Source organism: Neurospora tetraspora, assembly GCF_033439725.1.
Source record: "Neurospora tetraspora strain CBS 560.94 chromosome Unknown B0H65scaffold_1, whole genome shotgun sequence".
In the NCBI taxonomy this organism is placed as follows: domain Eukaryota; kingdom Fungi; phylum Ascomycota; class Sordariomycetes; order Sordariales; family Sordariaceae; genus Neurospora; species Neurospora tetraspora.
In genome coordinates, this window is record NW_026944383.1 from 4,436,415 (window position 1) to 4,461,250 (window position 24,836).

General features: G+C 50.9%; 12 protein-coding genes across 12 annotated transcripts; 6 read left to right on the forward strand and 6 right to left on the reverse strand.

Annotated features, from left to right (window-relative positions):
• Positions 1-173: 173 nt before the first annotated feature.
• Positions 174-1,583, forward strand: B0H65DRAFT_451256 (uncharacterized protein). The gene has a single exon (XM_062826044.1). The coding sequence runs from the start codon at positions 208-210 to the stop codon at positions 1,102-1,104; it is 897 nt and encodes a 298-aa protein (XP_062686617.1). The 5' UTR covers positions 174-207; the 3' UTR covers positions 1,105-1,583.
• B0H65DRAFT_544509 (glycosyl transferase family group 2-domain-containing protein) lies at positions 1,453-3,140 on the reverse strand (the record flags this gene model as incomplete). The annotated part of the gene is made up of 4 exons (XM_062829300.1): positions 1,453-2,073; positions 2,136-2,673; positions 2,746-2,840; positions 2,946-3,140. The coding sequence occupies 4 exons, from the start codon at positions 3,138-3,140 to the stop codon at positions 1,453-1,455; spliced, it is 1,449 nt and encodes a 482-aa protein (XP_062686618.1).
• Positions 3,141-3,816: 676 nt separating this feature from the next.
• On the forward strand, positions 3,817-4,938 carry B0H65DRAFT_515867 (cryptococcal mannosyltransferase 1-domain-containing protein; the record flags this gene model as incomplete). Its single annotated transcript, XM_062828662.1, has 1 exon — positions 3,817-4,938. Exon 1 carries the CDS (start codon positions 3,859-3,861, stop codon positions 4,936-4,938), a length of 1,080 nt encoding a protein of 359 aa, XP_062686619.1. The 5' UTR covers positions 3,817-3,858.
• Positions 4,939-8,471: 3,533 nt separating this feature from the next.
• Positions 8,472-8,772, reverse strand: B0H65DRAFT_451269 (uncharacterized protein; the record flags this gene model as incomplete). Its single annotated transcript, XM_062826045.1, has 1 exon — positions 8,472-8,772. A coding segment is annotated over one exon (190 nt), but the record flags the coding sequence as incomplete, so codon positions are not given.
• Positions 8,773-9,249: 477 nt separating this feature from the next.
• Positions 9,250-10,013, reverse strand: B0H65DRAFT_40727 (uncharacterized protein). The gene has a single exon (XM_062823813.1). The coding sequence runs from the start codon at positions 9,897-9,899 to the stop codon at positions 9,444-9,446; it is 456 nt and encodes a 151-aa protein (XP_062686621.1). The 5' UTR covers positions 9,900-10,013; the 3' UTR covers positions 9,250-9,443.
• Positions 10,014-10,982: 969 nt separating this feature from the next.
• B0H65DRAFT_484920 (uncharacterized protein) lies at positions 10,983-11,435 on the forward strand (the record flags this gene model as incomplete). The annotated part of the gene is made up of 1 exon (XM_062827676.1): positions 10,983-11,435. A coding segment is annotated over one exon (453 nt), but the record flags the coding sequence as incomplete, so codon positions are not given.
• Positions 11,436-12,068: 633 nt separating this feature from the next.
• B0H65DRAFT_484923 (heterokaryon incompatibility protein-domain-containing protein) lies at positions 12,069-14,461 on the reverse strand (the record flags this gene model as incomplete). Its single annotated transcript, XM_062827677.1, has 3 exons — positions 14,120-14,461; positions 13,548-14,057; positions 12,069-13,492 (listed from the first exon to the last, which is right to left on the reverse strand). Coding segments are annotated over exons 1-3 (2,130 nt in total), but the record flags the coding sequence as incomplete, so codon positions are not given.
• Positions 14,462-15,832: 1,371 nt separating this feature from the next.
• Positions 15,833-17,790, reverse strand: B0H65DRAFT_563846 (major facilitator superfamily domain-containing protein; the record flags this gene model as incomplete). Its single annotated transcript, XM_062830240.1, has 2 exons — positions 15,833-16,997; positions 17,126-17,790. Coding segments are annotated over 2 exons (1,830 nt in total), but the record flags the coding sequence as incomplete, so codon positions are not given.
• A 1,945-nt stretch (positions 17,791-19,735) lies between these two features.
• Positions 19,736-20,865, forward strand: B0H65DRAFT_40829 (NUDIX hydrolase domain-like protein). Its single transcript, XM_062823821.1, has 5 exons — positions 19,736-19,967; positions 20,022-20,056; positions 20,152-20,273; positions 20,344-20,520; positions 20,576-20,865. Exons 1-5 carry the CDS (start codon positions 19,926-19,928, stop codon positions 20,812-20,814), a joined length of 615 nt encoding a protein of 204 aa, XP_062686625.1. The 5' UTR covers positions 19,736-19,925; the 3' UTR covers positions 20,815-20,865.
• B0H65DRAFT_40807 (uncharacterized protein) lies at positions 20,799-22,433 on the reverse strand. The gene is made up of 2 exons (XM_062823819.1): positions 21,734-22,433; positions 20,799-21,660 (listed from the first exon to the last, which is right to left on the reverse strand). The coding sequence occupies exons 1-2, from the start codon at positions 21,986-21,988 to the stop codon at positions 20,917-20,919; spliced, it is 999 nt and encodes a 332-aa protein (XP_062686626.1). The 5' UTR covers positions 21,989-22,433; the 3' UTR covers positions 20,799-20,916.
• A 201-nt stretch (positions 22,434-22,634) lies between these two features.
• On the forward strand, positions 22,635-23,233 carry B0H65DRAFT_451337 (uncharacterized protein). Its single transcript, XM_062826046.1, has one exon. It carries the CDS (start codon positions 22,806-22,808, stop codon positions 23,124-23,126), a length of 321 nt encoding a protein of 106 aa, XP_062686627.1. The 5' UTR covers positions 22,635-22,805; the 3' UTR covers positions 23,127-23,233.
• Positions 23,234-23,330: 97 nt separating this feature from the next.
• B0H65DRAFT_451338 (glutathione S-transferase) lies at positions 23,331-24,704 on the forward strand. Its single transcript, XM_062826047.1, has one exon. It carries the CDS (start codon positions 23,463-23,465, stop codon positions 24,525-24,527), a length of 1,065 nt encoding a protein of 354 aa, XP_062686628.1. The 5' UTR covers positions 23,331-23,462; the 3' UTR covers positions 24,528-24,704.
• The last annotated feature ends 132 nt before the right edge of the window (positions 24,705-24,836 follow it).

Genomic DNA, 24,836 nt, shown 5'->3' on the forward strand with positions numbered 1-24,836 from the left:
TCAACATCCTACACACACTTCTTCCCAGCCTCGCACCGCAACATCCGCCCTCATGAAACAATCGACGACCTCGAATCGCTTTACAAAGGCCCTTCGCCCTCTTTTATCGCCCGCGAATTCGACCTCTCCCGGCTACACTCCATTCGCCATCTGCTCTGGCTAGCCGGGCGTCCGGTACCGCCCCACCCTTTGCACCAACAAGTGCTTATGAATCGGGAGCCGATAGTGACTGAAAAGCTCGAGCAACACTTAGTATGGGGAGGAGGCAGGGTGTTTCTGAAGCCTGTCAGCAAGTTTTTGTTTACGAGGGAGTTTTGGACAAGGGAGTTGACATGTAAAGGCGAGGGGGGCTGTCGAGGAGCAGTGGTGGCGCTGAGTGATGGGGAACGGGAAAGAGACCGGGAAGCAAACGACAAAGCACAAAAGAAGGATGACGCGGGGGTATGCAAACGATGCGAAAGCCGGCAAGCAGCGCTTGGGTTTTTGTTCAGTTATGTTGGTCTGGTGCAAAGGGAGAGCGACTTTGATCTCGCCACTGTCAAGGGCCTCCTCCCGCGCGAAGTAACCTGGGATCAATGGCGTCTCTTCGTGGACGAGCTGCTCGCCTCGCCAGACGCGATATACAAGAACATCGCCATTCGGTTCATCTACGGCGAATTACGACTGAACCGACTTAACCTCATTTACATGTTCACGCGGGGGCCTTTGTCGCTGGGGTTCATGGCTATATGGACTTCGTACAGGCAGTTTGTCGTGCAAAACGGCGCGTGGGTTATAGGCGGGACGGCGTGGATTGTGGTGGTTCTGTCGGGGATGCAGGTCGGGTTGGATACCGCACTTGGGGAAGAGGAGGCATTTAAGAGGGCGAGTTATGGGTTTGCGGTGTTTTCGATCTTGGGGCCGATTAGTGCCATGGTGCTGATTTTTACGTACATGGTGGTGTTGTTTGTGTGGAATTTGGTGAGGACGAGGAGGTTTGAAGTCCAGAGGAGCCAGAGGCTCGGAAGGACCTGGAGTGGGTTGCATCTGGAGACCGGGAGGTCGGGGACGGGGACGGGGATGGAGACGCTGAGGAGAGGGAGGACGGGGGACATGGAGGTGTGAGGGAGTAAGTGGTTGGGCTGATGGATGTACAAGATGGAATCCCGCGTCAGCGGGTTGATTGTCTTAGTGCTGAAGATCCCGATGGCTCGGGCGGTGCGACGGAGACAGAGTGTTAGTGGTAATTCACCATCTGTTTACCTTGCCCATTTTTACAGTTTCTGTTAACTGCCTATTTGTCACTTGTGGCTCTACCTGCAGTGCTGGGAACCAACGGATACTAAACGGCTTTGAACAAATAACTTCAAAGCACGCGCGTCGAGACTGCTTTTCCCTTACACGTGTTCAATTGTCCAACTTCGTCATTAGAAGTATTTCTCACGCGGCAAGACGGATAATGTAATCGTTACACTACAATCGTAGAGCCATGTCGAAATCCTCCGACACGTGACTCTTGGACCAGAACTTCTCGTAGCCATCTTCATCCTCGTACGAGACTTGCTGGATGGCAGACCAACGAAGAATGGCGTTGTAACCAACGAAGGGAGCAGCATCACCGTTGGAGACGGTATACCGAATAGCGCTGTAAATCAGATTGGTGAAGGTGATACCGTTCTCGAAATACGTGTGGACAACCTGCATAACACCCGATGAGAACTGCATGATACCAACGTCGGGGGACTGCTCCATCTCCGAGACAGTATCAAGCAAGCAGTTGGCCGGTACACGGGTATCCGAGTCAATCAAGAGAATGTAGTCGCCCATCCGAATGTTGCCGTCAATCCAGGCACGGCCATCTTCCTCGAGAACCTCTTGGAGGGCGCGCTCATAGGCTTGAGCTTCGTCATGCTGGGACCATTCCGGGGATCTCTGGATTTGGCTAAGCTTTTCTTCCACCTTGCACGAGATCATGAGGGCAAAGTTCATGTTGGGTGCCTTCTTGAACTTGCCACGGCGTTGGAAGCCGTTTTCGCCGTGTCTAAGGCGGGCAACCCAACCGATGCTGTGGTCTGCATAGAACTCAATTCGTTCCTGGCGGTCTTCCTCGGAGATCAGTTGAAGACCATCGTCATTGATAAACATGTTTGCCGCACCACCTGGAGCTCGTACGTGGAGATGGCGTGCTTGATCGACTTGGCTGTGGGAGCAATGACACCGGCGAGGCCTTCTTTGTAGAGAGGACACTGCACCGTAACGTGAGGCAGGGTAGGGGTCTGCAGCCTCGGCGGCAGTTTGGCCGAGTAAAACTTTGAGTTGACCGAGAGCTGTTGAATAGGTCCAAATATCTGAGCTAAGGAGCCGACAATAACTTGAGCGAAGAATAGAGTGAAGAAGATTTGGACCGGTGCCAGGACGATGAGAGCAAGACGGACAAAGTCACCATCAACCATGACTTCAATAGCGAGCTGCCTCCAGGCGGACCTAAGGGATACTGTAACGATCAAGAGCGTGATGCTGACGAGATAGGTGTTGAGCAAGTGAACCGGTCGCTTTTCTCGTTTCGGCTCGCCGCTCTCCGTATCGACTTCAACGATTCGTTCCACCATGGGAGGAGCACTCTCCTCCTCGTCGTCAACCTCATTGCCGTCCTTCCATACGAGCTGCATGAGCGCTGACTCGATATGCTTGGCTCTGGGAATCAGATGGAGGGGATCGTTATCCTAAACGACGAGCAAGCCTTCCGAGGCAACAAAGGCCGCAAACTGATGTTTTCGGGCACGAAGAAGATCGTCGACGGTGGGAAGGATTTGGATGCGCAAGCCGTCGTTCAGAGGAACCTCGATAGCCTCCGGAGACCACTGTAGGAACGTTTTGATGACTCGTGAGTTGACCGTCATGGCACATTATTCCAAGCCCCTTGTCAGCACACAGCACCTGAACATATTCTGGGTAATCATTCTCACCTGGACGTTGAGCGCAGCACAGGCCGCAGCCAAGGGGGAATTCCCAAGTGCCGGCAGGCAGGTCATGTATCGACCTCTTGACTTTCGAAGCATCACGCCCTCAATCTCGCCGCTGCCGCTTGCTACCCAGAGGTAGGAGCACTGCTGCTGATAGAGCCAGTTGACCATGACCTCATGCTTGATGTCTTCGAGCATTATCGAGCTCGTCGTCGACAGGAACGAGCGTGCTTCCGAGCGGGCTCTGGCACTATAGTGGGCGTGAGGGAGAGCGAGTACATCGTGATTCGGAGTCAGTGGATTGAATATCGGATCCCCGGTGGCAGGCGGTCGACCTCGTTGTGGTTTCTCATTCTGCCCGGCAGCCGGCTCGGGCTTTTTTTGCTATGAAATAACTCTTTAATCCCATGATGATGACGGCAGCCCGACCCTCCCTTCCCTCCTATGGCTTAGTAGGGAATGATGATTTTTTCGGGTTTTCCTAGACAAAAGGATGATCGAGGTGAGGTGAAGGTGCTGTGCGGACGGACCGAGCAATAAAGGTTGGCAATGAATAAATAACGAAAGCCCGCTAGACCGTGGTGCGATAATGTGCAGTTGTTGACGTTAGTTTCGTGCCCTAATTCACACAATGTTAGCCCGGAATAAAACGCTGTATTCCAAGCAGGCTCGGAAGTTTCTGAGGGTTCGATTGTTAATATAGTTGAGGAGGGGCTCCGTCTCTCCCACCGAGATATCTCTTACTTGAACCACGATTGCGACCATCACCGCCACCAGAGTGATCACAACCAAGCCCGCCAACAATGGTGAGTCCTTCAGTTGCCTTGATGTTATCTTTATCTAATGTCCTTCTGTGCCTGTCCCGAATCCGACCGTTCTATCGGCCGCAAACCGCACTGCCTACGTCGTCGCAATCATGAACCCTGAAAAGAACCTTCCACGATTCGAATGTCCCGACTTCAATCCTTTGAGATACGAATATCTCGCGGTCCAAGACGATGATGGCGATGCTGATTCATCGGGGATCCAGCACTTCTTTGCCCTCGATCTCCGCGAATGCCTTCATCTACTGCCGCGCTTCATCGGAAGCATCGTAGAAGCCATCCGATTCTTCGGTCCACAAAGCTGCGCGCTCTCCATCATTGAGGGTAACTCCCATGACGGCACAGCTGAGGTCCTGGAGGCATTGCGCCCGGAGCTTGATGCCCTGACCAAAACGTACTACTTCAAATCGAGCGACATCAACCCGAAGCAAGGAGCTCGCATTCAGAAGCTCACCGAACTCCGCAATCTGGCGTTGCAACCCATGCTCGACCCGAAGAACTCGAAGCTCTATCCCGCCGAAGCAAACGCGACTGTTATCTTCCTCAACGATGTTGCCGCTTGCACAGACGATATTCTTGAGTTGGTCCATCAGCGTCGCTTCCTCGGTGCTGACATGACATGCGCTATGGATTGGACCTATGTCGGCCGCGACCCAACTTTCTATGACGTATGGATTGCGCGGACGTTGGCGGCAGGTGATTCGTTCTTTGAGATTCCGCCCGATGGCAACTGGAACTCTGCCTGGAACCTCTTCTGGAACGAGCCCACTGCGCGTGAGCGCTTCTTTGCCCACCAGCCCTTCCAGGTCTTCTCGTGTTGGAACGGCGCCACCGCTTTCACTGCAAAGCCCTTCTTGGAGAAGAAGATCGCTTTCCGAGCTCCGAGAAAGGGTGAGTGTATACAAGGCGAGCCTCAACTTCTCTGCAAGGACCTCTGGTGGCATGGTTATGGCAAGATTGCCGTGGTGCCGTCGGTCAGTCTTGAGTATTCAGACGAGAGGGGAAAGCAAATTAAGGAGGCCCGGGACTTTACAACCCAGTTGGTTGGAGGGGAAGGCCATGAAGATGATGCCATTCAGTGGCAGGCGAGCCCTCCAGAGAAGGTTAAGTGCATGTCCGACTATGGCCATCAGTTCTCTAAAGAATGGAATAAGACCCAGGTAGGGGTATAAGCAGGCAGTGTCAAGATGTGGTCACGGAAGTTGGCACAACTTAAGCATATCATTCAATATTTAGCCCCATCCGTACATTCGGCCCCGCATAGCCGGCAGACAAATGTAGAACCGGGTTGACCGGCTCCGTATAGGGCCGGGATCTGGCTTCAACGCTGCTAGTATGGACATAATTCAGAAATAGAAAAAGATAAAGCATTCTTCGCATCTTCTATAACAGCTATTCTTCTGACCATTGAAATTGGACAACGGCTTTTACGACAATGGAGTGTCATCCGAAGTACATTCCCACCATGAGGAAGAACGTGTAAAATATAGGTTATAGTGATATAGTAAAATTGGAATGTATTCCCCTTAGGCCAACAACCAAAAAATGTCTCAACGGCAGTCTACCCCAAAGATGCGCCGGATGGAAAAAGTGAAGCAAGTGGAGTTCTAGAGGTATTAACAGGCCCAACGTAGGAAATGATTTTCTACAGAGGATATCCTAGAGGAATGTTTGCCAAGCCTTTTTGTCGGTCCGGACCGATAAAAAGGCTTGGCAAACAACGGCGGGCACCTCGTGCTGTTAACCTCTTTTTATAAGGAATTGGAGTTCTCTTCACTCAGTTTGTCTCTTTTTGCAATTTTAGAAATCTTATTTTTACGAAGTCTACAAGCAATTTTTTTTTGTTTTTAAATATTTACAAATTAGTAATAAACTAATGGCTTTTTTGATAATTAAATGATTAAGTACTATTTAATTTGTCTCAAACTAATGGTTTACCTTTACGGACTTCCCCTCCCAAAGACCTACTGAAAAGCGGAGCGGCCAAAGCCCAATGGGCCAAGAGATGGGCGCCCACCGCTGACCTAATAGGGAAACAACGCCGCAAGACGCGCCACACGATACGCAACAGGGCACGCCGTATCAGGAAGAGCCATCGGCCAAAGATAGGGAGCGGTGGTTAGAGAAAGCAACAAGGAAGGAATGGATAGCAAGATGGGAGATGCAGACAGCGGCGGCAGTCTCCAAGTCGGGAAGACGCTACCAGTTGACGATCGCTGACCTATACCCAAAGTTCGACGGGACTTTGATAAGGAGACATATGGTCGGCTCCAGAAAGAAAAGGAGGCGCGGAGAGGCTGAGGGCAAAGACCCTCACCCCCTCTCTAAAGCCAAAAGCTCACTCCTCATCCAAGCGCGCGGACAGAAGTAATCGGGCTCCGGTCCTTCCTATTTAAAAGGAAGGTCCCCGATATCGAAACACCGTACTGCTCTTGCGGGACGGGCAAGGAGACCTTTGCACACTTGGTTTACGACTGTCTGTGGACGTTCAACCAACGAATAAGGGAAGAAGAGTGTCCGCACAGCCAAGAGCAACTGGCTGTATACTTGGACGACGGAGAGCAGGCCGGCCGCCTCCTCGGTTGGGTATTGAGAGTGGGACGGCTCCGAGAATACCGTCTAGCAGTTGAGTTGGAGGAGGAAGGAGTCGGCGAAGCCGACCCTCAGGGATAACACATCAGTCGATGGTAAGATATCGGCGATGCGTTAACGTCATTATTCACCGAGCGGTGGGTGAGCACCGCTACGGTAGGAAACGCAGGTGCCGGCCTCGCGGCCAGGCAAGGGGCGGTGGTTTTTATCCGGCAGACGGAAGTATGTACGGTTTTCCCTCCGAAAATAGGTGAAGGACCCCATGCTCATCGGACGTTTAGTATATAGTTACTAGCATAGGGAATAAGACTACTATCACTAATGGTTTATCTTTATATTTTGAATATACAAAACCAAACCTTATTTATAGAAAACCTTCTTTATTTCTTCTAACCCCTCGTTATCTATGTCCACTTTTACCAGTAATTCTTGAAACTCTTTTTTCGTAATATAGTTGTTGTCAGTAGCAATAGTTTTACTTTTTTTAGCGTTTGCGTTTGGCTTTAAAGGTGGTATAACCTTTGCCTGACTATAGTAAGTGCAAGGGCACAGTATGGGAGGGTCGAAGGCAAAGCTAAGATTCTATCTATGACAGAAGATTTCAGATGGGAAGAAGAAAAGAGGAAGAGAACTAGATACAAGCGTGCAGACCCAAATAAATACCCTGGTCGCACAAGTGGTAGCGGGACTCACATGTGGGTCGCTGACTGCCAGCGCCGTCATAGTAAGCTTATTTATATATTCTTGTAATTCTACAATAAAATATTTTCGTTTAATTTTATACTTCTACTTTGTAATACGAAAAAAACTTACATAGTATAAAAATATTTACTTTAATACTAGAAATTAATTACAATTAAATTAAACTGCTTTGGGGTATTGCCTACCACCCCTACCGAATTCAGCGGACATTAGTGTCACGTGTCACAGTGATGGCAGACTACCCACATCGACCAGGCGGTTGAGGAACCCTAACGCTAGTTCCAGCTCGTCAGAACTAGGGTTAGGGTTCTGGCCGCCATATCTAGAAACACAGCTCCCCACAATCACTATCGGCTATATTTCCGCACCTCTCGAAGGATTGATTGATTAAAGAGATGCGAGAAAAGAACGAGCAAACGCCATTTCTCAGCCCGGAATAGGAACCTGTCCCAACTTTTCTCTTGTGCCTACGTATAAAACGAGTTAGAAGGGGAATATTCAACACCTTATGGAGCACCCGACACTTCAATAAACGGACTATCGGCTTCCGAAGCGAACGTCTGAGTTGTCAGAGTTGGATTTATTCTACTAGAAGGTGACCACAACCAAGCACGTCCTTGGCATCTTTTCATTACGCGATTCTATGGATCAATTGCGTTCACGATGGTGTTTATGGCACCTATCGTACAAGATTCGCAGTGCTGATTTGCGTGTTCGGGATCCGAGTCCTGCTATCTATACCACGGGGGACTTGATTAAGAACAAAAACTGGCAGAAAAAAAAATAATACAGCTACGGTTGATACTGCTTATTTTGAATGCAATGTCCAGCCTTATAAGACTACCCTATATACCATCCTCGGGCTGAATGGGTGTCAGAAACTTAATGAGGTCTTCGTTAGGTAGGTTTTGCAGTTCGCCAAGCTGTCTCCTTTGGAACAATCTTTCTTTGAACTCTCCTTTACCCCAAACAGAAAGTAGAAACTCATTGCCCACCTCACTCAACAACATTAGGCTTTCATACCAAGCAATGGTGGCACGGAAGGTCTCGAGGCCTTTGTTCGAAAACCTCTTCAAAGCTCTTAACGTGAACCCACTACCAAACCCAAGGGGTAAAAAGCAGAGAAGCCCATCGTATCCTTCTACCATCTTCATCATCTTCCGAGCCTCAGATATTTCCGTCGTGAATGCCTTCCGCGCTTTAGGAGTGTCTTCGATGCCACGACCTGCTAACACAGCTGATATACAACTTCTGCTTGCTCGATGTCGATTTTCATTTTCTTTTATGACTTTGGAAAGCCGAAAACTGGCTGACATGCCCAAAACGGTGTACAAAATACTGAGATTTTGTGCTTTTCGTCGTAGATTATCGTAGTGCCTAGCAGTTGACAACTCGTCCGTAGGCTTTCTCGAGGCGAACGAGCTTTTCAATGTATCGTCCGCACTGTCCCAAGCGTATACGATTGACATGAATCGCAAGATCGCACCATTGTCTATCGTTAGGCTTGCGAGTTGACGACCTGATTCGATATCGGTATCGGTATTAGTATCCTTCGTGTTGCTGTCGACTTTGATTTGGGCATCACCGCAACCGACACTGATAGCGGCGTCAGTGTCATTGTCGCTGTTCTGATTGCTATTCTCGTTGTTACCATGCTCTTGGTACTTGTCTTGCCCTTGGTCCTGCTCCTCGTCCTGCTCTTGGTCCTCCTCGTCCTGCTTTTCGTTTTCTTCATAGTCTCTCCGTTTAGTATCTTTGTTGCCGACAACATTGCTAATATCTCGAGACTGACCAAAATTCTGCCTTTTGCTGTGTAGCAGAAAGGTGGCGTTTGATTTCCGTTTCTTGGCGAGGGGCCCATGGGAAAGCTTTTTGAGGTTGCCATGGGACAGACCGTAGAACCCGTCTTCTGGACAAACAACCCATCCACGCGGAATTGCTTCTTCACTAAGCAAAGTGAAATTGGTTGCTATAGCAAGAGACGGGGTTTGATTGATAACTGCGTGATATTGTCGTGGTCGTGTTATAACCAGGTCGCCGGGGCCAGCGCGAATAATATCGAACTTGATTTCTTCTTCGAGTAGCCTCTTCGGACTCACCATGATATTCAGATGCCGTATAGGCTGGTCGCATTTGCGGAGCGCCCATTTGGTCGCAAGCATCCTTTCAAATTTGGTAGTATTATTCAGGTCGATCATTATCCAGAGCTTCTTAGAGTAGACTTTTCACTTGTCTGCCTTGACCTACCTCCTTTATCTTCCTGCCGTAACCTGCCTGCATTAGCCTGCCTCCTTCATCTGCCTGCCTTGCCCTACTTCATTGGTCCGACTATTCGTCGCTCGGTAAAATCTAATGCCCGCCAATGAACATTCTAGCCCAAACGCTAAACCCCGCTAGTAAACGCCTGCAGCTTTGTAAATAGGTTAACCCGAATGCTCATTGCGAGGTAGTCGAATCCATTAATGACTGAAGATTCTAGGGAAGGAAGTAAAACAAGAAAACACGCAGAAGGCCTACGATTGTATGACCTGTCAAGTGCCAAGGGTAAATAACTTTGGATGGTCCCAACCAATAAAACCAAAACGCAGGTGACCATCGTATAATGCATTCGAACCGACCAGTCATAGCACCGCCGAGCACCGAGAGGAAGTTTTGCCCAGGAGCGTGGAAGGGCCGGGCGGCGCGTCATTCCGTTGAGATAGTATCGATTATAGCCGTGGCTAGAATTCTCGGAAGAGGCTCTCCATCGCAATTGGTCCTCGCCATCTATTGCTGAAAGATTGAGCGTGTCTAAGTGTCTCGGAGACCGACCGAAACGCGATTTTACTATAAGCGGCATTTTCAACCTCGAGTTTCTTCGGTTTAGGAAAATCTAGAAATAAGTTTGAGCGTTGAAGGCTGAAAGTCGAAGGCTTGAAGTAGCCCAAGTATGAGAACCGTTCCGAATTGTACTAGCATAAGAAGATTCCAAAGGAGAAAGACACTCAACATCTGCGGTACGACTGACTCGGGGAAGATTGTCAGTGACAAAAGATTCTGAAAGGGAAGAGTCAACTTCCGTAATTTCTTCAACTTGGTACTTCTTCAAGGCGGGCTCCTCGCACGGCGAGGCCTCCTTTCTTCATTCCTCCAGTCTTGCAAATCCACGATTCCCTGCCACACGTCAAACCCCGCATCCACGACATAATATCGACCATCTGGGACCTGAAAAGATCGACCGAAAGCTTGAGTACAAAGCGAAGCATTGTTGCTAGAGCCCTCCGCGCCTGCTAGAATATACGGGAAGGTTCTGTCACTTTTGACTGCTGCAAATACATTCTACGTGATATTGCCATTGCGGTCCCTTCAGCGTTGCTGTTGAGATGTACGACGACCAGGGAGACTCTCAATACGATAGAAAGCAATAGAGAGTAAATAATAAAGATTGGGGAGTAAACCAACATCAATTCTTGCAGGAGGAAAGATTGTAAAAGGCTGACTCGAGGTGGAGTTGCCCTCCAAGCCTGCCTCTTAGGATGCAAGGCTGAGTAGCCTGAGTAGCCTAACAACCGCTTCATGCCCATTCTTTGCCGCCATATCCAGCGCTGTCCATCCATCCCCATCCTTAGGATCTGCGTCAACCTTGCCGGTATCGAGAAGCAGCTTAACAACCGCCTCATGCCCATTCCTTGCCGCCATATACAGCGCTGTCCATCCAGCCCAGTCCTTAGGATCTGCATCAACCTTGCCAGTATCGAGAAGCAGCTTAACAACCGCTTCATGCCCATTCTTTGCCGCCATATATAGCGCTGTCCGTCCATTCTTATCCTTAGGATCTGCGTCAACCTTGCCGGTATCGAGAAGCAGCTTAACAACCGCCTTATGCCCATTCCTTGCCGCCATATACAGCGCTGTCCATCCATCCCCATCCTTAGGATCTGCGTCAACCTTGCCGGTATCGAGAAGCAGCTTAACAACCGCTTCATGCCCATTCTCCGCCGCCCTATACAGCGCTGTCCATCCAGCCCAGTCCTTAGGATCTGCGTCAACCTTGCCGGTATCGAGAAGCAGCTTAACAACCGCCTCATGCCCACTTGCTGCCGCCATATGCAGCGCTGTCCATCCATTCTTATCCTTAGGATCTGCGTCAACCTTGCCAGTATCAAGAAGCAGCTTAACAACCGCCTTATGCCCACTTGCTGCCGCCATATATAGCGCTGTCCATCCATTCTTATCCTTAGGATCCGCGTCAACCTTGCCAGTATCGAGAAGCAGCTTAACAACCGCCTTATGCCCATTCCTTGCCGCCATATATAGCGCTGTCCGTCCAGCCCCATCCTTAGGATCTGCGTCAACCTTGCCGGTATCGAGAAGCAGCTTAACAACCGCCTCATGCCCATTCCTTGCCGCCTTATATAGCGCTGTCCATCCATCCTCATCCTTAGGATCTGCGTCAACCTTGCTAGTATCGAGAAGCAGCTTAACAATCGCTTCATGCCCACTTGCTGCCGCTATATATAGCGCTGTCCGTCCAGCCCTATCCTGAGAATCTGCATCAACCTTGCCAGTATCGAGAAGCAGCTTAACAACCGCTTCATGCCCATTCTTTGCCGCCATATATAGCGCTGTCCATCCATACTGGCCCTGAGCACCTACGTCAACCTTGCCAGTATCGAGAAGCAGCTTAACAACCGCCTTATGCCCACTTGCTGCCGCCATATATAGCGCTGTCCGTCCAGCCCCATCCTTAGGATCTGCGTCAACCTTGCCAGTATCGAGAAGCAACTTAACAACCGCCTCATGCCCATTCTCCGCCGCCATATGCAGCGTTGTCTGTCCATCCCGGTCTTGAAGATCTGCGTCAACCTTGCCAATATCGAGAAGCAGCTTAACAACCGCCTCATACCCATTCTCCACCGCCATATGCAGCGCTGTCCGTCCAGCCCAAGTTTGAACATTTGCGTCAACCTTGCCAGTATCGAGAAGCAACTTAATAACTGCTTCCTGCCTATTTTCTACCGCCATATGCAGCGCTGTCTGTCCATTCTCATCCTTAGCACCTGCATCAACCTTGCCGGTATCGAGAAGTAGCTGAACAACTACCTCATGCCCAGTTATCGCCGCTTGATACAGCGCTGTCTGTCCATTCTCATCCTTAGCACCTGCGTCAGCCTTGCCAGTATCGAGAAGCATCTTAGCGATCGCTTTATAGCCTTTTTGCTCCGCAAGCCACAGCGCCGTCCGTAGCTCCTCCCTCTGCAAGTTGACCTTGCCGGTGTCGAGAAGCAATTTTACGACCGTCTCATGCCCGTTTTCTACCGCCAAGCATAGAAGCGTCCATTGGCCCTTGTCCTCAATAAGTTGATTCACCATTGTTTCCTTTGCATCTTCCTTTTCTGAATCCTCGAGACCTAGGCAAGTCTTTTTTAGGTCGCTCATGCTCCTCAATGCCCTTTCAAGAACCGCCGTTTCTTCCCGAAGATTCTTCACTGCAACTCCATACTGTTTCACCTCTTGTAATGCCAATCTGACATTCCGTATCCTAGTCGCCGCATTTAGACAACCTTCCAACCCTGTCTTTGAATGTTTTGGTACTGGAATGCTTGCAAAGTAGTCATAGTTGTTTTTATCTTGCTGCTTGTTTGGATCTATATCCCAATCCCAGATAAGTAGAAAATTGTGTGGAAAGACTGTTATCAATTGTTTGATATCTCCGGTCGTAGCTTGTGAATCGCCTGCTGGGGAAACTGCAATCATTATAACCGCCCAGTGATCGTTGTATGGCCTGAGGATCGTGGGTCTCGATGCTCCTTGAAGAAGACAGACGACATCTCCTTTTTGGACGGATTTTACCGTGGTCGGGAGAGTCCAGGAAGAACCCCATGCTTCCTTCACGCAAATATAGCTGGGGGCATTATTCCAAGTAATGGCCACATCTTGTCTGTCTTCCCAAGTAGCATTTCTCTTGACCGAGGACACTTCGCCAAGAATGCAGCCCTTGCCCTTAATGACGGCAATCTCCTTATCGTCCGAAAGGTCTACAGAGACCAATTCAGGTAAGAGGAAGTGGATGAGTTTGTTGAAGAGTTGTTTCCACGAAATGTCGTAGTCGGCGAATAATCCTGCTGCGGTTGGATTATCAGAGCTCATACCGAGTAAGGCATATACTTTATCGAGACGATCCGTAGCTTCGCGGGTGTGGTACATCTCTATCAGTTCGCCTAGAGGGCGTATGTTAAGAGAAAAGTTGTCTGACTGATTGGTCACGTATTTGGGCCGGAAGATTGCGCCCCTTATGAGGTAGGTTACCGAAAGGATTCGAGCCTGCAAGTCTGCGCTGAGTTCATTGGATAGGTTCAATGCATCTAGGCCTAAGCAGAATGCAGATCCGTCAACCTCAGCAGAACCACACTTGATCAGGATATGACGAGCCGCGGCAACTTCCTGAAGCACCTGCATCAATCTGTTAGTTTCCTTAGTCATAATACTTTGACATCAGTTCCCTTACCCAGATGCGCTGAAACCATGGTCGTTGAAGCAGTGTAAGGATTCCCGCGTTATCGTCTAATCGTCTTGTAGACGGCTCGGCTGCGATGCGTATTTCTTCGAGCGCTTGGTCGCTACCGGCTGCCTCCTCTCCAAGCCAAACAATTACGCGACTTGCTTTAGCGTAGATCTTCGCCATAGATTGAACTTGGTGTCCTTTTTCTTCTTTGTCTCCTTGGTTGATGCAAATGGCATCTATCCATATAGTTCGTTCAATGGAGTGATCTCGAAGATGTAACAGCGCTGCGTAAAGGTTTTCTCCGACGGGCAAGTCGCACCCGTTTATAGAGATGGAACAAGGCTTGTCCTCAGAGCCCCATACGTAAGATAAGGCCTCGTACGGACGAGTGCCTTTTGAGTCCAATGCGGTGCAGAAGAGCCGACAGTGTATTGCGGCGTCCTCGTTTTTATGCGGCAATAGTTGAAGCAAGCGAATATGGCCACGGGCCAGGGGAACGTTGTAATACAGATTCTTTACAGGTGTTAGCGTTATTCTGAATGTCGTAGGGAGAAAAGAAGTAAGCCTACTTCCACCTGCTTCGGGCTTTGGACGCCAGCGGACGTCTCTGCATCAGCGGAACTGGTACCTGGAGCGGCTGGGAGCCCGGGAGCGGGCATACGGGTAGCGGACATAGCGGTGGCGGCGGAGATTTGTTGCAGAGGTGCAGGGCGAGACTGCGCTTGGCCCTTATCGTCTTCCCAACCCTCCGTATTGTGCAGTTGTTGAGACATCGTAGCTTTAGGGAACGAAGGTCTTGAGCGAGGCGACGTAGATGAGGCACTCGAGGATGATCGTGTTGTCTTGGAGGCAGCGAATGCTATACAGTTGACGATCAATGGATTGAGTTTGTAAAAATGCTAGAGATTCCTCTATCCTGCCTCCAAGGACAAAATAAAAAGAAACTAGAGTACTATGTTTTCTCAAGGCTATGGTGGAGCATGAGGCGTCGTGTTGAGTCTGTTTCTGTTTCACCATGTCAGGCGTAGGATGGCTGGCGGCTCCCTCCCAATTACATGTTAATTACCCAAACGACATTTCTTTTTTGAGGCTAGGCATTCTAGACCTAGAGACTTCAGGGCGCCAATCAATAACTCGACTTGGGCGAGGGTCGTGGCTTTCTGTTACGGGGTCTACAGGGGTAGCAATAGTGTACTAGCAGTGGCCTGGTAGCTTGCACCACTTATGGGGACGTGGCGCGGGTAGGGCTGTAAATCCGAGTGAAACCTGCAAATCTGCAAATTGCAGTAGAGCCTAGGCTGCTAGTGCTGTCAACAACCAAGCCGTTGCGATAACCAGTGTCCTTGAGCGGACAATGCATTGATGCCTTACTTTTCATTTCCTTTGGGACCTGTGGGTGCATGGAACCGACGCCAAGCGGCGATCGCACCAACAGCAAGACATAAAGCAGCTGTTCATACTGCCAAAGAAATGCTTTCGTTGAAGTCCAAGGTTCAGCTACCGGAAGAGGAGCTTATACGGCCGCGACTGAGAATTGTGCTAGTATACCCATACCGCGGATATTGCGCTTTGACAAACGTTAACGGGGCTAGCCGCAGTGTCAGGACGGTCAACTTTTTTCTCGTAATCCGCCCAATTATATTCATCTTTTTAGCGCCGGCTCCCCACTCACTATAATGCCTCCGTCCGAACGATATGGATACGGGAGGTTGTTGTTCAGTTTTTTGACCCTACCACGTGATTAAAAGACCCGGTTCATATCCTTTCGACTCCGATAGATAAGCTACCATATCGCCTGACTAGTAGTTGGGTCGGTGACGACCAGCGAATCCCAGGTGTTGTATGTTTTCTTTTGCCCTTCAGAATCCTTTTATCTCTTTCTCATCATTCTTCGCTTCGATTTTCTTTTTGCTCCTTCTTCACCTTCGTTTCACTATTTTCTGTTCTTCAACCAACTCTACGAGAGGTTCAGACTTTTTTTAGAATCACGGGTTCGAAAAGAAGACAGTCCTGTTATTTTCACAATATCCAGATCAAAATCAGTCGTCAATGCTCGACAACATGCAGAACACCCGACCTCCGAGGTCTCATTAAATCAGCCACTGCGGATATATCATAAACAGTCCTTAAACGCCATTTCTCCCCTATATCAACATCATCATCGGCAAACCCTCACAAAAATGACAGAGAACCATCACGCCTTGCCACAACCATGACAAATCCCCATATCTTTGAACCCTACCTATCCGGCCCGTCTAGTTCTACACCTCCCCTCGTCCTTCCTCTCCCCCACCTCTCCTCCCATCCCCCTTCCCATCCCCCTTCCCATCCCCCACCCTCACAACCCAAACCAACCCACTCGCCCCCGCCAACAGTCCCCCCGCCATCCAAAACGGCAACCCCACCCACCCGCCCCCCCTCCTCAGCCCCTCACTCATCCCCTCCGCCAACACCGGCCCAGCAACCATGATCCCCACCATCTCCAACCAACCGACCACGCTATTGACAAGCCCCATGTGCTCCTCGTCCACCAACGCGTTCAACAAGCTCCTTAGGGTTGACCCCAATCCGCTTCCAAGGGCGAAGAGGATCATACCCGCAGTGAGGGAGAGGCGGGTGGATGCGAGGGCGATGAGGAGGCAGCCGGAGGTGAGGAGGAGGGAGGAGGCGCGGGCTAGGTGGAGGTCTTTGCGGAGGGGGGTTAGGCGGCGGAATCGTGTTGTTCTTGCGGAGGTGCCGAGAAGAAGGGAGGAAACAAACGGCAGGATAACGAGGAGGGTAATCAGCGAAGTAAAGTGCGGGATGGTCAGCAGGTAAGAGGCTTCGGACCAGGAGTAGTGGAAGCGCTTGGTGGCGTATTGAAGGAGCAGGGCTTGGGCGTATTTGCCGATGACGACGAGGCCGAGGGCGAGGGTGAGGATGCAGATTTTTTTGTTGATGGTGAGGAAGTGGGAGAAGGAGAGGAGGGAGGTGGTGAGGCGTTGGATGAGGGTGGTGATGGTGATGGGTTGCTGCTGAGGTTGGGAAAGGGGGGAGGGGGGTGATGGGGAGGAGGAGGGTATCATGGGTTTGTCGATTTCTTCGTCGTCTGTGGGAAAACGGGTTGGGACATTATCGTCGTTGTCAATCCGTTTCGTTGACGAAGCTTGGGCTTTGAGGTGTTGAGTTTCGGGGAAGACGAGGGAGGTGGCGGCTGCGAGGGTTATGAGGCCCAGAGAGAGGAGGAGGGGAATCCATGGGCTTTTGACCATGAGCGAACCGGCTATGGGCCCGGAGATCATGCGCGCTGTGAGGTAAGTAGCGTGCATTTGGAAGAAGAGGGTAGCTCGTTCGGCGATGGGGACGATATCGGATATGAAGGTGTAGAGCATGGCTGCGATGATGCCACCGCCTCCGCCAATTCTGGTTTGTTGACTCGAGTTAGACGAGGATGTTTGTTTCTTCAGGCCAATACTTGGACTCACAGAAGGAACGAAGAGGTAAGCCAAACTGTCCATATCGGAAAGATATTCGGCAAAAATACTGCGATGCGCTCAGTTGTAAGTCTACCACCATTCCACCACCAAAACCGCGGATCAGACCTACGAATAGTAGCCAACGCAAACATCTGCAACATAGCCCCCGACATCGCCAGCGCAAGCACCGGTCTTCGGCCCCATTTATCGGACAATATGCCAAACGGTACTGTCATGAGAATGCTTGGGATGCAGTCAAAGGTGGCCTGCCACCCCTGCAACATTGCCAAGTAACTCTGGACATCTTCCTCCTTGCATACCGGATTATCGCTTAGCAGTAAGCTCGCCGTGTTGTTTGCGAATCCCGAGACAACGTCCGGATGCAAGTTGCGACAAATTATGCTCTCCTCCACAGCGTTAGTCGGTGGCACACTGAGCGCAACGCTGAGCTCCAGGAGGAACATGGCGCCGAGACATAGCGGGATGATCTTGGGCTTTAGATGCTTTCTTCGCGCCTCAAGCAGGGAGTTATACTGTTCCTGGTCTGCATCGTAGGCGTTGTTGGCATTGGAGTCGACGGCGGTATCGGTAGACGACGTGGCAATGGTATCTGCTCTTCCACGTGCGGTGTAAGTAATCCGGGGATTGATGTCGATGACGGCGTAGCTGAGTTCTGGAACGGGGGATTGTAACAAGGGGGTGGATTCATTTGTGGAAAAAGATGAAGGTGAAGAAGCTCGTTGCTGACCTAGTACCAGTCCTTCCTCTTCAAAATCTCTGTATGAAGCCATTTGAAGTAGCTAGTAGCGAGATCAAGTATGGAGGAGACGGCATAGGTTAGTCAGTAAACTCTGATTCTACTTGACGTTCCAGGAACTCGGATATGGCAGAGAATAGGTTAAGCAGGGGGATAAAAGGATCATTTTAAGAGCACTGGGGGAACAACATCAGACTGCATGCATACCTACTGAAAAGCTTGAGTTTCGGGCACGGTGACCAGAACTTTGAGTGGTATGGTACCGTGAGCAATGACCTGGGACAAGGCGTCGTACTCGTGATAGGGTATCCTATGTTCACACTGCACCCTAATCAACCTCGGATCCGTCGTGTAGGGCAATAAGTGGCAGATAACGAGTGATCGAATCAAGGTTCGGGATACCACTCTGGATGTGGCCGCCCAAAAGGGTGTGGTGTTAGGGACCCACGGTTTGAGGCACAGCATACGCAAAAGGGATGTGTATGCAGTACCTTGAGATAGAGATAAATGACACGGCGGTGTATGGGTCGTGAACCGTATAAGTGATGAAACTTTTGATGAGCCTTGCTCTCGGTGAGAGTAAGGCAAGGTTAGAGAGAACAGAGGAGATTGTAGAGGTAATGGTATTTTGTGGCAAGGATAGTGGGACTGGGACAACTTGCGCCTATTTTGCGCCTCACTCGCCCCAGGGATCTTCGTGACTATTGGGTCGTCCTGTTTGAGGTAAGATCCTGTGCCTTTGGCCCAGCACTTCAACGTGAATGACAGGATCTAAGACACTTGGCATCTTCCTAGGACCGCTGAGTATGGTGTTTCAGCCTTCTTAACTTGGACTCGAGTTCATCTGACACTTATCGAGATCAGTGCTGGGATGAACGACTGGAGGAACGGGATGAGCCTAGTCATAACCCGCGCGAGATCAAGTCCGCGCATGCGAAGTTAACATCCAGCACAAGCAGAATTTGTACTTGACGAAGAGGGTGATCTGTGGATGGTGGGGCCTGGGCAGACAACTTTGGCAGTGAGTCCGTCCATAACACCCATTCCCATCATTCCTTTGGATCAGTGGGTATCCACGTGGTGTATCTCAACGCTGTCTCACCCATGGTTACACAGCTGTGAACAAGCATCCAGTCTGGTGTTGCTCATTGGGCACTAAAAGAGCAGCACTGAGCCCGGCAGGCATGAAGTTCTTGAGCCAGTCGCTGTCGAGGATGAAGAGTCAGAGTGAAAGCTTCCAGGTTCTCCGGTTGTACATGGCTAACAGCCACATTCCGTCATTCGGCTCGAATCTGGTAATTCAAGGCGTAAAGTGGAAGTGTCAGCAACCACATGGATACGAATAAGAAACACTCGACAGGCTTTGCCCTACACACCTCGTCCCTTCAAACATGAGCTTCCGAATCACGGCATCATGTGTTGCAGGTACGTGCGGTAAATAGGCGCGATAAGAAAGGGTAGAGGCGCCGCCTATCTGTTGTTTGTTCCGAGAGGCGCCTCAAAGGTGGGTAAGGTGGGCCATGAGCTGCCCTATCATGGGATTTGTTATGTGCTCTAAGCGTGATTGTAAAAGGTGATGAGAGTCAGACTGGTCGCGGAATTGTACCCTATGTGAGCATCACGTAGGATGGACTTACCTTACCCAGTTGGTAGACAGCGAATCGTACTCATTCCAGACTTTCCCGAGTTAATATCGATGCGTAAACCCCCGATGCCCGTTGGGTTTCTGATACGTCTCGCTCCGAGACAGCCAACTTATCACACAGATGCTGTTCCACATCTCGTATGAGAAATTATCATGGAATTGTTAATAGATATGGTTAGAAATGAGCAAAGAAGTCCTTCCCGGGATAATGTGATTGGATCAGCTCTACCGACGATTGATCGTGTTACGGTGCCCGTTGGTTGGTCGGGTCGGGTCGGGTCATGCACCCTGGTCAAGTACTGAGGGCGCTCCCCGCCGGCTGTGGATGGATGTTTCAGGGGCAAGCCCCACTGATGACACGGCACCAACCGCCATCCGCTTCGCTTATCCCCCGCGCCGCCACCATCTCCAACTTTCCAAGCGGCCCTGGGGTAACGCAGAGGTTCATCCACTTTGCTCAGCTGCTTTTATCAGACGGACCCGAAGAACCCGCTAGTGTTTACCGGTGCTGAACAACTTGAAGAATGTCGCAAGGCAAAGCAAGAGTCATTTCTACCGAGCTCTTAGTGAGTTGATTGATGCCCTTGACCAAGCAGGTCGATGCTGACCATCAAGGATAGTCCAACAGTGAGGCCGAGTGGAAGAGACTAGTCAAGTGAGTCTTTGTTCAGCTGGTACAAGAGTAACACAGACGCTGTTTACGGTATCTTGCATGCCTTTGCGGTCATGATACTTAGCGTTTCTTCACAGGACAACCTACATCGGCCAGGACGGCGTCACCCGGACATGGGAACACGCGGAGCGGACCACTCGTCCCAAGGGCAGCGATTTTGATGGTGTAAGCGTCATTGCTATCCTGGAAAAGGACACTGGTGGGTCTCTTCCGCTCGTAGTGGAGTTCGTCATGGCTTATGCCGAGTTTAACTCTTCTTTGCCTTGTAGGCCGCGAGATTCTTCTCGAGAAGCAATATCGTCCACCTCTTGATAAGATTTGCATAGAGCTTCCTGCTGGTTTGGTGGATAAAGGGGAAACGGCCGAACAGGCAGCTGTCCGGGAGCTCAAGGAAGAGACAGGTTATGTTGCGCAAGCCTTGACGACGTCGCCGATTATGTTTAATGGTATGTAAAGGGTTCGTCTCCGTTGTCTGGTTCTCGCACGCTAACAGGTTGACAGATCCCGGATTCTGTAACACGAATTTCAAAGTAGTCGAGGTCAGCGTGGATATGAGCCTGCCGGAGAACCAGAACTTGAAACCCGAGCTCGAAGAGAACGAATTCATCGAGGTCTTCCACGTTAAGCTCGCCGATTTGTGGGACGAATGTGTCAAATGGGAGGCTCAGGGGTATGCGCTTGATGCTCGCCTGGCCAGTTTCGCTAAGGGTATTCAAATTGCGAAGAAATACGGACTGTAACCAGGCCGTAGAAGGAATGAAGATGAGAGTTGCGGACATTGCCGTTGAGCGTTATTCTTAAGGAAATCTGGCAACACGTATGCCGCCCACTCGTGGGTTGAATCAGAGCTTTCCTTCCCTTCGCAAGCCTTCCCACAAGGCTACCGCCGCAAGACTCTTGGCGTCTCTGGCACCCTCGCGCCAAAGATCCTGCATCTTGATCAGCTTAAGGGATATCCTCTCACCGTGCTCACGTAGCCCCGTAAGTCGACCCGTCCAGTCACTGAGCGTGTCCCGTGGCACGCGTCTCTCGTGCATGTAGATGGGGATGTATTCGTCGCAGCCCCCGGCAGAAGGGTACATGGCTTGTGGTAGGTTACCATCCTGGATCTTGCCGTTATCACTCTTTGGGGACATGTCTGCCATCTCGCTCAGGCACTTCAGCTCCGAAGTGGGAATCTTCAAGCCGAGTTCTTCCTCGATTTCCATTGCAGCGGTCCCGACAAACTGGCCCTCTTGGTCTACCATGCCTGCGGGCAACTCAACAAACTCCAGGCTACCGGCAGGTATCCGTGGCTGCACGGTGAGTAAGACATATCGCTCATCGGTATCGGCGGGTGCATCGTCGGGGATCAGGATCACAAGCATGGCGACGCTTGGCCCTCGAAGGAAGATTGATCCGGGGAGCTTCTCTCCGGCACTGTTGGTCACTTCTGCGAGGAGCTTGAGTAAGCCAAGCCTTTTGCCGCCGAAGAGGTCAAATGACTGAACCGTCACGGAGCGGAGCACATAGGGATCCTGGTGGAAGGGGTGCGAACGATTCCGAGCTTGCAGGCTAAGGGAGTTCTCAAGCGTGGATATCCAAGACTGTGCAGAGACCGGTCCTGTCAGTATGTATCTCTACATGGGATGAAAATAGTTAGGAGAGTCCTCGTCTTACACGGAAAGGATGAAAACCAAGAAGCTGCTCCTGGGTAAGACCCTCGGGCAAGGTCACGGGCACCGCGTAGTCCGGGTGGTTGAAGGTCGACATGGTACGATAGATCCGGATGTTGAAGGGAGAAATCAGGGAGTTTAGCAATACAACTGGAGACGATGACGGCCAGCGACGGAAAAGCGGGATGTTGTTTCTACTCTGATAGAGCGCTGCAAGAAAGATTGGCATGATGAACAAAACGGCGATCCATCCTCGCATGTTTTATGCAATCCTCTGTCGGGCGGTGTGCGACTGCGCGCGGGGTGCCGACGCCGAGGCCGCCGTCTGACCGAACTGCTGTGAGCCTGTGAGTTTTTAGGGACAACGAGGCAGAAGCACGGCGGTTGCGCGATCCAATCCCGATACGACTAGAAATTGCGGCTGTGAAGTCGTTGGTAATGTCTCAGACCCGTGTCGCGTCTGGAGTTGTCGACGGGAGGCATGGGAGCTCGGCAGTGCAAGCGGGTCGGGTGTCCGGCCTTGGCTCCAGCTTCAATCAATGGTCTTAAGCCCCAGGCTGACGTCAACCGATGGAACCCTGAGACGGCCTGAATCGGGAGCCTAGCCGCAGAGCGGAGGGCAGTTTGCGGGGCGTTCCTGATCCATTCCGCTAGCTGTGGGTCAGGTGTCCTTATCTGCCGGACTGCCGTCTGTACTGCATCCAGGGCATTTCATACTCCAAGAACCGAAGTCGACAATGAAGATCAACGAACAACAATGGAATCCAGTCTGAGTTGGAGATCCAAGACTCCAGGTCAAAGCGTATTGGGGTTGAGTTACATAATTCCCCACAGTATGACGCTCAGGACATGACAATCCAGACAATGACGTGCGTGATCACTGAAGTTCAGATGTCTTCAAATAGAGCATTCCCGTCATCTCCTCGTTCAAGCACATCTCTTTCTCTCCATCATCATTAACCACATCAATCACAAGCAAACCAATCAAAAAAACGCATCAAAGGCACAGCTAAAGCCATCACATCAACTCATCACACAAACACACACACCAACCACACACAAACACATCCATCAACATGCCTCGCCAAGGAGACGGTTCTTCTGACAATTACATCGAGCTTGGCCACGACATCATCCACGGCGCCGGTCAGGAGCCTGTAAGTGTTACTTTATCAAGCCTCTATTATCTGCCTCTTGACAAAAGACCAACACAAAATCCTAGACTACCCGCGTCCCACGCGCCAACAAGACCGCCCCCCTTCCCGAGCCCGAGCACGGTCTCGCTATCCCGGGACTGCATGCTGCTGGAGGTTCGTGCCAGGGTCTCACCAGGGGTCCTGAATCAGGACAGGGTCATGGCTCTAAGTATGGTCCCAAGAAGTTCCGATTGGGTATGATCTAATGAATGAAATGAAGTTATGAACAAGAATCTGGTGTTGTGCCTCTGAACATCATGACGGGTTGTGAAGGTGTAAACAGTAAACAAGTCCCCTTTAGAACACTGTATCATTCAGATGCGGGGTTAGGGTTAGGAGTTACGGGGGAGTGTTGATCAACCCCCACCTTCCCCTCAACCCCCCCCTCTTCTCCTCGCGAATCCCCAACTCCAATCACGTCATAGACAGCCCATCCTTTTCGTTTTAGATGCTGCCCATATCCCCTCCTAAATCAACAACCATCAAATACCAGGAACCCCAAGCTCTGTACCCTCCTCACCGCACTGACCTACCTCCATGAGCCTCACCCTCCGTTCGCCAACGCTATCCAAGCTCCCACAACTTACTTTCACCTCGTCCATCAGAAGAAGCTCCCCTCTCGTCAGCCTCACCAGCAATCGACCCCTCCCCATCCAGATTCAACACCAGCGCACCATGTCCTCCTCCTCCAAACCTGCCACCGTCGACACCTCCCTCCAAGGCTCGCCCACCGGCGCCGCCGCGCTCTTCGCCTCCTCCCACTCCTCCCCACACCCCCTCAAGCTCTACGGCGGGTGGTTCTGTCCCTTCGTGCAACGAGTCTGGATCACCCTCGCCGAGAAGAACATTCCGCACCAATACATCGAGATCAACCCTTACCACAAAGCGCCCGAGTTTCTCGCTCTCAACCCACGCGGACTTGTCCCGACTTTGGCCGTCCCAACCTCTACCGACCCCAAGACCGGGAAAGTGAAGGAAGCGAAGCCGTTATACGAAAGTCTGGTGCTCTGCGAGTATTTGGACGAAGCTTATTCCGACCCTTCCCAATACGGCGAACGACTCCTCCCGCAAGACGACGACGCCTACGAAAGGGCTCGATGCCGGCTCTGGATCGACCATATTTCGTCGAGGATAGTTCCCGCTTTTTATCGGTTTATCCAGCACACCCCCGACAAACCTTACACCATTGAAGAAATCCGGGCCGAGTTTCACGGACACCTCAAATCCTTTGCAAAAGAAATGATGCTCTCCTCTTCCTCTTCCTCTTCGGAGGGATCCAAGTCGGCGGGACCATTCTTCCTCGGCGACAAGTTCAGTTTAGTAGACATCATGCTAGCACCCTGGGCTAAGCGGTTGTTTCTGATTGATCATTATAAACCCGGCGGAGTCGGTATCCCTCCTGCAGGCCAGAGGGGAAGTGAGGAGGATGAGGAGATCTGGAAGAGGTGGGAGGAGTGGTATGAGGCGGTGACGGAGAGGGAGAGTGTCAAGAAGACGTGGAGCGAAGATGAACAGTATGTGGAAGCGTATAAGAGGTATGCGGAGGATACGACGCAGAGTGAGGTGGGGAAGGCGACGAGGAGTGGGAGGAGTTTGCCTTGAGGTTTGACTGAGCTTGAGGCTTGAGGGAGGTGGTGTTTCGATGATGGCGATGGTGGGATTAAGTTACTTTGTTTACAGGCACAAATGTTGCGCAGATAGAGAGAAGCGCAGCACGGTTTATATCATAGCGATGAGTAATATCAAGGGTTCCGAGTTAAGATGAAAATTCATTTTATTCCATGGGACGAGTCCTCGTTCTCAGACCTCGTCAGCTTCACTCACTGCCGCAAATCTAGACTTCAACGGACTGGTGTCGCTTCAAGGCCTTAAGGCGGACGGACGTAACATAACTCTGACAACGAATCTTCT